General features: G+C 44.6%; 1 protein-coding gene across 1 annotated transcript in view; it reads left to right on the top strand.

The window, feature by feature from the left end:
- TBXAS1 (thromboxane A synthase 1) overlaps window positions 1–12831 on the top strand; it is a 280650-nt gene that overhangs the window by 134027 nt on the left and 133792 nt on the right. Inside the window, exon 5 of the mRNA XM_056847438.1 lies at window positions 2774–2870. Within this exon, the coding sequence (XP_056703416.1) occupies window positions 2774–2870 (97 nt within the window). The remainder of the gene's footprint in view (window positions 1–2773; window positions 2871–12831) is intronic.

The following is a 12831-nucleotide window of genomic DNA, read 5'->3' as shown; positions in this document are numbered from 1 at the left end:
CTCAAAAAACATCTGCCTTCGAGTTATTTTTGGCCCTTTTGTTTTATCCTTGGACCTCTCTACTGCAGTTCGTGCTCTGGGCTTATTTTCCCTGGGAACATCCCCCAGCTGTCCCAGAAGGATTACCACATCCCCCACTGCTCGCCCTTGAGCAGGTCCCAGCAGGGCTAATAGAGCACCATGCAAACTGGGCGGGGCTCCCCTAATTAGCCGTGCTCTCATACCTGCCGTTAGGGGCATAGGGTCAGGACCTGGGAATCCCTGGATATATATCCCAGTCTGCATTGCCATCCCCCTAAGCTGTGCTGTTGCCTCAGCAATGGTGTTCCAGGGTGGCAGATGTTCTTCCCAGTCCATGGGGGCAGGGTACCGTTGTCTGATGCCTAGGCAAACCCAATCAAAGAGGGTCTGTGTTTGACCAGCAGCCCCCCTCAAATACCCATTAATGAGCACATCATTAGATAAAGCACCTAATTTCAATAGCTCCTGGGGGCTCATATGCACACCTGTATAGCCTTGGTCCCAAAGCCGTACCAACCAGTGGCTTAAATACTCCTCCGGCTGCTGTTTAGTATTTTTGGTGATTTCAGTCAGCTCCTGCTGGCTGAAATCCCTTACAGTGCGAGTAACCTGTGCTTGCCCTCCAGGTGGCCCTTTGGCCTTGTTGATAATCAGAGGTCTTACTTGCACTTTCTCCTTGCTACTACCTTCCCCCTCAGTCCACTCTGCCTCACTGGAATCCCCTGAACCTGCGGAACTCCAGTCTCTAGGGATGTTGAGTGCTCTGATTTTGTAGGGGTCTTTCTTCTGCTGCCGGTTCCGTTTAATCTTCGTGAGACGAACAGCTATAGCCCCTGCCTGTTCCTCAGCAGCATTCCTGCCTTCTCTTGCCTTCTTCAAGGCTTCCTGCAGAATTAGTTGCTGTTCTTTTAAGGCACTTATTTCTGCAGCCTGCTCTTCCACCTGCTTCCAAGAAGCTTCCAACAACTCCCAGACCATTCTTAGTGCAGTGAGAAGTAGCCAACCCACTTTGCCACATTCCTCCACACCTGCACCTTCCCTTATTCCTATCTTTTTAAAGCATTTACTTATTGCCCTGGGTGTGGGACCTCCTGCTTTTTCCAGCTCAGTATCCCATTTGGTAGGTGGGGTTATTGAATTTAACATGTGTGCAGCTGGGGCCCATGCACTGGTACAAGACCATCCTGGGACGCAGCTTTGCACATTCCCTGCATTCCTTTGACCCCATATTGCCTCTGGAATCCTGCTCACAGCGCCAATTGTATTACCCATGGTTAGGTAAAGAAATTGATTCCAATAGGCAAGTGTTGGGGGAAACAAAGTATGCAGTTTTATTAAACAAAAAATACACCCTTTTACCCAAGCTAAGTAAACTTTTAACAAAAATACCCTTTTATCCAGGCTGAATATGGAGATGGGAAGTTGTCTCCTGGGAGGCAAGCAAGCCGCTTCTTCTCTGGCAGCCGTCCTCCTCCTGGCTGGCTGGCTGGCCGGCTGGCTCATCTGAAGCCCTCCCCTTCTTTTAACAGAGTGAAAACTAACCGTTTTCCCCCATCACCAGGTGCTCATCATTTACAGTGCTGTGTGCAAGTTAATGACCTGAGATTGCTCTCACATGGGGAAGGGCTGCATTGACCACCATCTACCTCCTCGTAGTACAATGGTCTTCCGCAGTTTCCACTACAGCATCCCTACCTGATATAAAGAATGTCCTCAGTATGTATCACATATCCTTAGTTTTCCTGCTGTTTGGTGGGATTTTGTATTGATATCTAATTTATTAAGTGGGCCAAACTTGATGAGAAGGGAAAGATCTCTGATTAAGATCTTCTATTATTTTTTATGCTAATTAACAACCACTGGAAGCCACTTTGAAGATTTGGAAGGGTTGCTAGGGCAGAGGATTTTAGACCTACCTATGCTTCTTCCATGGTTTACATAATCTCTCCAAAGTGGCACAGTTAGCTCTGTGGGGGTGAGGGAAGACAGGTACAAGACAACATCTTTTCAAACCTGATGTGCTAACTGCGGCTATTTTAATTAAACATCATCTTCACCCAAGCAACCTTTCCTCATTTTTTTTTTAAAGTTGCAGAACATACCTTTTAGGAATATCCTAATCACAGATCTTTCATGTATTGTTTGGTTTGTTCCTTTCATGGGAGGCAATGAATCTTCCTGCTAAGTCCATGCTCACATGCATACACCCTATGGCTCACATATGCTGCAAGGAATCCTCTCTGTTTTATTCCTCTGTATGTGGACTGGAAATCCTATGAGAACCATGACAGAATTCCTACAGTCTAATTCAAGGCAGAAATAATAAATACTAAGAAAATACTGAAGCATCTGGGTTGTAGGCCAGTTAGAAATCCTGCTTTTAAATAAAAGAGGTCAAGGAACCTACTACATAAACTCATATTTTATCTGTTTTAAGGACCTTTAACAACTGGGTGCCTTGTCCAGGATTGCCCAGGCTATGCACCTCTCATCAAATCTTGGAAGCTAAGCAGGGTTGTCCTTGGTTAGTACTTGGATGGGAGACCACTAAGGAAGTCCAGGGTTGCTACACAGAGACAGGCAGTGGCAAACCACCTCTGAACATTTCTTGCCTTGAAATCCCTGTGGGGTCGCCAGATGTCAGCTGCGACTTGAAAGCACTTTCCACCAAGGACTGGGTACAACAAGAGATTGCTTTCCAAAGCAGGATTTCTCTGTTTGCTATTAATACAATTCTTCTTTTCACATGCAGGTACTACATTGGCCGTCGTGCATTTGTGGTGGTTTCCGATCCAGATATGATAGAGCGTATCTTAGTGGAAGACTTCAGAAACTTTACTAACAGAATGGTAAGCAGCCAGTGAAGCCATGACAAGGTTTGTTGGTCTTCAGGGGAGGACATTATGAGGACAGCCTACAAACACATGCAGTTGTTTTTAGTATTTCAGTGGTTCAGTGATGAGCAAGCTTCCACAGAGGAGCACAAGCCCTTCTCTGGTGTGTCCACTGCCAGAACAGTATGTGTGGGCTAGGACAGAGTGCAAAATCTGTAGTGTCTAAGGTGGCAATCCTAAACTCTCTTAGGAATCAAATCCCATTGAAATCACTGAGTCTTATTTCAGAGCAACCATAGGGTTGGATCCCACTGGTCTGCTCCACTAATAGTGATGCCTTCCCTAATGTAACAGGCTTTCTTGGATGGGGGAAGGTGATTTGCATTGGAGGAGGGCACTGCTGTTAGAGGAATGGGTCTGCAGGATCTAACCCATGCTCTGTGAGGATGGAGTCCCCCCACTCTAGCCTTAGCCACAGATTCATTTGGCAGCGTCTGGTGACATGTTGTGTTTCTGCCCTGATCTGGATGGCCCAGGCTAGCTTGATCTTGTCAGCTCTCAGAAGCTAAGCAGGGTTGACCCTGGTTAGTACTTGGATGGGAGACCACCAAGGAACACCAGGGTCAGTATGCAGAGGAAGGCAATGGCAAACCAACTCTGAACGTCTGTTGCCTTGAAAACCCTACTGGGTTGCCGTAAGTCGGCTGGGACTGGATGGCACTTAACACACTCACATATCAAATGAGACACTGCCCTCTCTGTCCCTTCATCCTCAGTACTGGAATAATACCCTTTACAGAACTGCAGCCAGGATTCTTGAGAGGATGCACATGAAGAGCTTTGAACTCTCAAAACGGGCTCTGCAAATGGCTGAAAATTGTTCTGCTCTTCCCAATGCTCCTCAGCAGGTTGCATGGCCTGTTGGTGAGTGTCATTGCTAGGGATAGACTCATAGAATCATAGAGTTGGAAGGGGCCATGCAGGCTATCTAGCCCAACCCCCTGCTCAATGCAGGATCAACCTAGAGTACCCCTGACAAGTGTTTGTCCAGCCTCTTCTTAAAGACTGCCAGTGAGGGGGAGCTCACCACCTCCCTAGGTAACCAGTTCCACTGTTTGAACAACTCTTATTGTTAAAAAAAAAAAAAGCCCTAATATCCATCTGGTAACTTTCCGCCTGCAATTTAAACCCATTATTGCGAGTCCTATCCTCTGCTGCCAACAGGAACAGCTCCCTGCCCTCCTCTAAGTTACAGCCCTTCAAACCCTTAAAGAGAGCATTCATGTCCCCCCTCAACCTCCTCTTCTCTAGACTAAACATTCCCAACTCCATCAAACTTTCCTCATAGGGCTTGGTCTCCAGGATCTTGGAGGCAGCCTGCCTATTTGTCACCAACCTCTGGCTTCCGACAGACTCATAGGTTTATGTTTTGCGGTTGTTGTGGTTTTTTTGCTATTTTCCTCTGCCTGCCTCCCTATATAGCAATAAATAACATTTAACACTGACTTGGCATTGACGCCAGTCTCTGTCATTGTCACCTAGCTTAATCTTGCTCCCCACAGTGTTCTCTTATGTAAAGAAATGCCTTGAATTTACCCAGAACAAAAAAGTAGCACTTCTTGTTTGTTTATTGCATTCTTCTTCCAAGGAGTTGGGGTGGCATACGTAGGAGTTACCCCATTTTTTCTACACAGTACTCCTGAGGTAAGTTAAGATAGCGATTGATTCAAGTTCACTTAGGCAGCTTCATGGCTGAGGAGGGATTTGAATTTAGGACTACCCACTCCAGCACTCTACAACAAGTTATCCAAGCTCAGGAAAGGCACATAACTCAAGAACCTCCTTCTTCACATGTGCTACATTCATTAGCAGAGGGTCATTATAACATACTCTGTCAACCTCTACATGTTTTAAGCAAAGTTAAAAACCAACATGATATATGCAGAGCAGTGGGGAGATACCTTCACCACATTCAACAGAAATATATGCTGTGCTGGTCCTCGCTCAAAGCTGGAAACAAGAAAATATTCCAACACTGAGTAACTGGCTAGATAAACTTGCAGAGTATGTAGTGTTGGCCAAGCTGACAAACATTGTTAATAAAAAAACGAGAGAAGATTTTACAAAGAACTGGAAACTATATACATTGCTAAATAATTCAACTAAGTAGAAAGCCATAATCCGAGATGACAACTATATAAGGTTATGATATATGAAAGCATTTTATCCTCTTTAATTTTTTCTTTAAAAAAACCCCTGCTTTTTAAATTCCATATAAGTTAACTTTTGATATCAGCCAATATATAGATAAATATATAGCAGCTTAATGCCGTTTTAACTAACCAGTATTATGTTGTATAAGAATTTAATAGTTTTATATCAGTCCAGGTTAGAAAGATTATAAACCCATTCCATTTATTCACAAACAGTAACTTGTCCTAGAGATGCATTGACAAGCAGAATTGTTATGTCATGTGGTTTGTATGCCTTTTGTTGTATGTTGTTGTATGTTTTATAATATGATGAAAAAAAGTAATTATAAAAACCTCTCTAACAAAAAAAAGAAAGAAATAGATGCTGTGCTCTCCATGGTTGAACTCTGGGGAAGGCACTAACTGGATAGTGCTTGTTTCATCATCAAAAGAATCCTTCCTCAGAACAGTTTTTTTAACTTATTTTAAAATGTTTTGGGTTTCTGGTTTAAATAAGGTAAAGGGCAGACTGATAAAAGTACAAATGACACTTCAGGGTTTTTTTTATTAAAAAAAACACACAGATCAGCCTCCCTAAAGTATAAGGAGATGGCCAAGACACTATTCAGTGTGACAGAATCTGTCTGTCATGCAAATTGGAAAGCCGAGATGAAACTGGGCTCACACTGGGATGAAGAATTCCTTGTGACCTCTAAATGTATCATCCGTCTTCACTGCCAGTTATCCAGAGCCTGCAAGCCCATCCTTCCCTTTCAGCATGTCCTGGATCATAAAGGAAGAGACATGTATTTCCCAGATTAAAGAGTAGCAAACCTTAACACATGGCAGAGCCATCGTGGTGTAGTGGTTAAGAGCAGAGGTTTGGAGCGGTGGAATCTAATCTGGAGAACCAGGTTTGATTCCCCACTCATACACATGAAGCCAGCTGGGTGACCTTGGGCTAGTCACAGCTCTCTTGGAGCTCTCTCAGCCCCACCTACCTCACAGGGTGTCTGTTGTGGGGAAGGGAAGGTGGGTGTAAGCTGGTTTGATTCTGCCTTAAGTGGTAGAGAAAGTGGGCATATAAAAACCAACTCTTCTTATGATTTATGAATTGGGTGGGAAGCCTAAGGAGATGGATAACACAAGTATATGGACAGGGCAGAGGTGGGAAAAATGATTTTAGCAGAAAGGTTTTCATTTCCTGTTAGCTAAATGGAGCCTTTATGTTCAGAGGCAGTTTACCTCAGAATATCAAGTGAAGGAGCAACAGAGAAGAGCTGCTGCCTTTGTGCTTTGCTTATGGGTTTACTGGAGGCATCTGGTTGGCCACAGGATGAAACCGAATATTGAGCAGATGAACCCTTCGTCTCATCCAGCGGGGCTCTTCACATACATTACCTTACTGCAGTCTTTACAACAGCTCTGTCTGATAAAAAGGTAAAGGTCCCCTGTGCAAGCACCGGGTCATTCCTGACCCATGGGGTCACGTCACATCCTGACGTTTTCTAGGCAGACTTTGTTTACGGGGTGGTTTGCCAGTGCCTTCCCCAGTCAACTTCCCTTTACCCCCAGCAAGCTTATTATCCCTACTGCAAAAGTGGCTAAGTGAGTTTTTGACCGATTCAGCCTGATGATTTTCTGACCTGTCTGTTAGCCATTAAGCTGAAGCAGCACATAATTTACATCAGCTTCCTGAAGCAGACGAATTTGAATGGTATTTGGGTTTTGCATCAGTGCTTAACTTCTGAAGTGATAGTTACTGAGCTTCCCTGCGATATCTGGGTGGACTCCATCTGGGATACTCTAATCCTAGATTCATCATGCATTCCAAGGAAATGTCTTACTGAGGGCATAGCTATGGGGAGATGTTTAGCCACAGGGATCCATGCTTTTGTTACATCTAGATTGGACTATTGCAGTGTACTCTACTTGGGGCTACCATTGAAGAGTGTTTAGAAGCTGCAGCTAGAGCAGAATGCTGTGGCTAGACTGCTGGTCGGGGCCAGCTATCGGGAGCAAATGTCGCCGATACTACAGCAATTACACTGGCTACTGATCTGCTCTTGAGCCCAATTCAAGGAGCCCAATTTTGTCCTTTGAAGCCTACATGGCTTGGGACCCAGTGTATCTGAAGGACCGTCTTCTGCCATATGTTCCTGCCCAAGAATTAAGATCACGGGGAGATGCCCTCCTGAATGTCCTACCAATTAAAGACACTCTTTTGGTGGGTACACAAGAGAGGGCCTTTTCCATGGCAGCCCCACAATTATGGAACAACCTCCCCTGGGAGGTGCTCCTGACCCCCTCATTGTCAATCTTCAGGAGGCAGTACAAGACAGTTTTATTTAGGATTGCAATTTGATTGGTTTAGCTTTTATTATCAGCAGTCCTCATTGGAGTTCTTGAACTGTGCTTTTATGGGTTTTATAATTGTTGTTTTTATTGTGTTTTCTATAATGTTTTATTTATATTGTAAGCAGCCCTGAGTTCCACAAGGGAGAAAGAAAACAGAGGCCATTTATGCAGGGTCAATTTTGAAGCTCGCTCAAAGCTCTTTTTTTAAATGCGACCTTTAAAATGACTGGTTCCTGTAGGTTATCCGGGCTGTGTGACCGTGTTCTTGGTATTTTCTTTCCTGACGTTTCGCCAGCAGCTGTGGCAGGCATCTTCAGAGGAGTAACACCAATGTGGACCACAAAACGCAGCATACAAACAAGGATAAAAGAACATGAAAGATACTGCAGACTTGGCCAACCTGAGAAATCAGCAGTGGCTGAACATGGACTGACACAAACAGTACACAGGGTCTTATTCCAAGACACTGAAAGACTGGACAATTCTACCAACTATTTTGTCAGATTGCACAGAGAAGCCATTGAAATTCATAAACATCAGCACAACTTTAACAGAAAAGAAGAGAGTTTAAGAATGAATAAGGCTTGGCTTCCTGTCCTGAAAACCTCCAGACTAACAAAGACTACAGTCCACAATAGCCATGCAGATTAGTTTTGGATTTCACACATTAACAGATCACTTCAGGATACAATGGTTCCATATTAACATACCACACCCTCATTAGCACATTATCTTGATACTTACAGGTCAATGATTAGCACATTACCTTTGATACTTTTTGCAGGACAATGATTCAGCTCAACCCCCCCCCTTTCTGACTATATATTACTCTTCCTACACACTTGACACTGAGAGACACTGTCCTTCAGTGTTACTCCTCTGAAGATGCCTGCCACAGCTGCTGGCAAAATGTCAGGAAAGAAAATACCAAGAACACGGTCACACAGCCCGGATAACCTACAGGAACCAATGAACTCTGACCGTGAAAGCCTTCAACAATATTTTAAAATGACTATTCACGGTCCCGACTCAAAAGGAGAAATTCTACACACACACCCCACTAGCCTGCGCCTTTGTTCCTTCCATTAGCCATCCGCCATTTGCATAGCTAATGAACAACTCTCATTTTGCATGGTTCCTTGAGGGGATTTTTTGGTGTGGGGGCGGAGCAAACACAAAAGGTCGCGTTAAAGGGGCTCTTAAGTAATGCAAAGCTGGTATGCACCGGCTTCGCAGTCACTTCCTGAATGACAGTTCACCGTGAAAAACTAAATATATATATATATATATATACACATACACACACACACACACACACACACACACACACACACACACAGGGCAATTCAGCCTGGAACACGCTGCTAATTATCAAGCATAAATGGCCTAAGAAATGTTTTAAATAAATAAAGGTGGGTCATGGTTGTTCAGTAAGCTATATGTCTGAATGAGAAGGCGAGGGTTTTAGCGTGGAGTTGGAGTTAGAAGGGAAGTAGAGCAGTACAAGGTATGGCATCTGGCCGCTCGCATTGTGCGTTGCCCGCTTGATCCATTTTACACCTTTCAAATGACGACACGTTGGAGCACACAGCACCTTGTACAACGGATTTATGTAAACAAAGACAACAATGCACCTATTAAGTCTACAAATAAGATGGAGAACGATGCAGAGAAGAGGAGAGACTAGCATATTCTGACTAGTTAGTGGAAACCTTTCTACTTGGCTTTTATCAATGTTACTATAAAGCTTTTAGGCGAGAGAGCTTCTGTTTATGCCTTTGAAAACTGCTCCAAGCTAGTGCTTTCCCCCTGCTTTTATTTAGAGATTCTGTTCGTTGAGTGTGCAAAAAAATTGAGTGTACATTATGCAAACCCCCCCACATCCCTCTCTACTGTTATTTCAGCCCCCTCCCCATGTTTCCCCTAATGCTATACTGATAAAACTGAGAGCATAAACCATTTGGCTTTTGAGAATAAATGCTGACCACAAAGCTCTGATAATGCAGCTTGTTCCTGAGTTTGGGCATCCCTGCCGTTCCTCCGGTAGGATTTTTCCCACTGGGGGCTGAGGGCAGCCTCTGATGTTGCATTGCCCTGCACTAAGTTTTTTAAAAAAGGTATGTAGAAAAGTACACATGAAGCTGCCTTATACTGCCATATACTTGGTCCATCAAGGTCAGTATTGTCTACTCAGACTGGCAGCGGCTCTCCAGGGTCTCAGGCAGAGGTCTTTCACATCACCTACTTGCCTAGTCCCTTTAACTGGAGATGCCGGGGATTGAACCTGAAACCTTCTGCATGCCAAGCAGATGCTCTGCTACTGAGCCTCAGCTCAGTAGCAGAGCATCTGCTTGGAGAGTGGCCCAAGATCTGCATTTTTGTAATATAGGAAAGGTTGCATACCAGCATAAGTGCTTGTCTCACCTTGGCCTTTCATGCGTGGCTGTTTCCCTCGCCATCACCCCTCCGATGACTTCATGTCTTTGTTTGGATTATGCATGCCGTTTCCGACCGTCAGAGGTCACCTCGCTCTTCCCCTGTGTTTTGCCAGCGTTTTGAGGGACCTGTTTTATCTCAAATTTGAAAACATGGGCAAAACACAGGGAAATGTAGGGGGAGAGTGAGGTGACCTCTGATGGATGGAAACAGCATGCATAATCCAAACAAAGACCCAAAATTGTCAGAGGAGTGATGGCGAGTGAAACAGCCAAGCATATAAGACCATTGCCTCCTTTTCTGGAACTGATTCAAAATTATACTCACGCCTGGCCTTTTGTATATTACAGCAACCATGTCTTAGATTGGTGTCATCCAGCAATAAACCCCACAGGGACTGAACAGCAAGTCCCAAACATGCCCTCCCACAGATTACATGTAGGTGTTTCCAACAGGTTGCTCCTGAGCTACTAGTAGCTCACCAACTGCTGCAGAATAGTTCATGCAACCCCTGGAAGAGCCAAGGGAAAAAAATCACAAAAAGATCTGCTTAAAAAACAACTTTTATTTCATATTATTTTTCTCTGGGCTGCTTATCCGATAAACATTATTTCTGGTGTTGTTCATGTTCTCTTTCTGGGTTAGAACAAAACCTTCTTCTCACCATCCTCCACTGCGTGAACCCAGGACAGAGTCCAAACGTCCATGGGAGATGCCCACTATATCTCTAGGCTGCACAGTGTCAGGTTGCGATTTCCCCTTCCCAGCTTGCCTTCATCTCAGGCCCGAACTCTGAGAACAGCTGAGTCCTGCGTCCCTGCAGGTTGTTCAGGGACCTGACTGGATATACTCCCTCTCCGTCCTCACCTGCCCTTGACCTCCATTTGCTCCCTCACCTGGGCATAGCACACAACGCACAGAGCTAACTGTTTCTGGAGCTGGCAGGAGCTCCGCTGGCATAGGAAATGCCACTATCGCTGCTTCTAGCAATGTGCAGTGACAGACATTAGCAACCAGCCCAAGGAATTAAGCTGCCTGGTGGGGTAGAGCTGGGATGCAGTTGGTGGGGGTGTGGGGTTGGGGAACTGGGATGTTTTGCAGGGTTAATGTGGAAGAAAAGCACTGGAATTATTCGACCCTTTCTCTGCCCAGAAAACTTTCCCGTATCTATCTATAAATGTTGAAATTTACTAATTTTGGTTTCAAAAGAATGAAGAACTTGAGGTGTTTTTTTTAAAATTCACTAGTGGGTTAGTAAATAACTGGATGACAATCCAATGAACCTTGCTAAAAGTTTTTATCAAAGCTGTCTGTGATCAGGTGTCAGGTCGTGGTGTGCTCATGAGATGAATGACCTTAATCTGTTAAATGTGCACTCGCCAGAATACCTTACTTGCTGGAAGGGATTCAGAAAAAAATCAGTTTAGTTTAATCTGATGAGAGGGCTCTTGGAAGATTCTAATTGGTTTACAACCTGGAAGAGCAGTTCAGTGGTTAAAAGGGAAAAAAAGCAAGAGGAATTCCCATATGGAGCAAAGTTGTACGGGTTAACTCAGTGTATTCCAGGATAAATTAAGCATCTGCAACAAAATAATATTTCTCAACCATTTCTGACATTATAAGCAGCATTTTTAACATTAGGATGAAATGCTTTTAAAAAAAAAGAATATGCTTATATTCTACTTTTCTGCCTGACATAGGTCTCTAGGGTAACATAATTAAGAATAATTCATTAAGGCAATTACAAATAAGAACCAACAGCCGATATACAAAAGAACAGGTAGTCAGTCAATGACATAACATAAAAAGTAACCCCATTCCTGAGCAACAAGAAGGTTTTAAAATATTGTCGAAGGCTTTCACGGTCAGAGTTCATTGGTTCTTGTAGGTTATCCGGGCTGTGTGACCACAGTCAAACAGCCCGGATAACCTACAAGAACCAAAGAAGGTTTTAGTTTGTGCCTAAAACAGAATAATGGACAATGAATGAAGGGTGACAGGCCATTTCAAAGAGCCACCCCAGCAAAGACCCTCTTCTCCATGGTTACCCACCTTATCTCCAGATAAGAAGAAGAAGAAGAGTTGGTTTTTATATGCTGACTTTCTCTACCACTTAAGGGAGAATCACACCGGCTTACAATCACCTTCCCTCCCCCTCCCCACAACAGACACCCTGTGAGGTGGGTGAGGTCACCCAGCTGGCTTCGTGTGTAGGAGTGGGGAAACCAACCTGGTTCTTCAGATTAGCCTCCACCGCTCATGTGGAGGAGTGGGGAATCAAACCCGGTTCTCCAGATCGGACTCCACCGCTCCAAACCACTCCTCTTAACCACTACACCACACTGGTGGAACAGGTGTTTAGAAGAGGATCTTATGGGCAAGTTATTATGTGAGTAGGTGGCCCTTAAGATACTAAGGTCTCAAGCCATTTAAGGGCCAAAAGGTTTGACGTTTAGGTTTAGGACCCTAACAGAACCTGCATGAGGTGGATGCATGGAGCAAGCACTGACTCTGAGGTGAGGTGACTGATCCAATGAATGGGCTTGTCCAATCTTGGGTCATAATAAAGCTGTATTATGTGAGGGTAGGGTTGCCAATGCTTCTCCACCATTGGGAGGTTTTGGGGACAGAGCCTGAGGAGGGAGGGGTTTAGGGAGGGGAGGGACTTCAATGCCCTAGAGTCCAATTGCCAAAGTGGCCATTTTCTCCAGGGGAACTGATCTCTGTTGGCTGGAGATCAGTGGTAATAGCAGGAGATCTCCAGCTAGCACCTGGAGGTTGGCAACCCTATGTGAGGGCCCTGACTTGGATGGTCCAGGCTAGCCCAATCTTCTCAGATCTTGGAAGCTAAACAGGGTCTGCCCTAGTTAGTATTTGGATGGGAGACTCACCAAGGAATTTCAGGGTTGTTAGGCAGAGGAACGCAATGACAAACCACCTCTGTTAGACTCTTGCCTTTAAAATCCCAGGGGGGTGCCATAAGTCGGCTG

Source organism: Euleptes europaea, chromosome 3, assembly GCF_029931775.1.
Source record: "Euleptes europaea isolate rEulEur1 chromosome 3, rEulEur1.hap1, whole genome shotgun sequence".
Taxonomy (NCBI): Eukaryota; Metazoa; Chordata; class Lepidosauria; order Squamata; family Sphaerodactylidae; genus Euleptes; species Euleptes europaea.
Note: the sequence above shows the minus strand (reverse complement) of the source record. Positions and strands in the feature narration are given on the sequence as shown.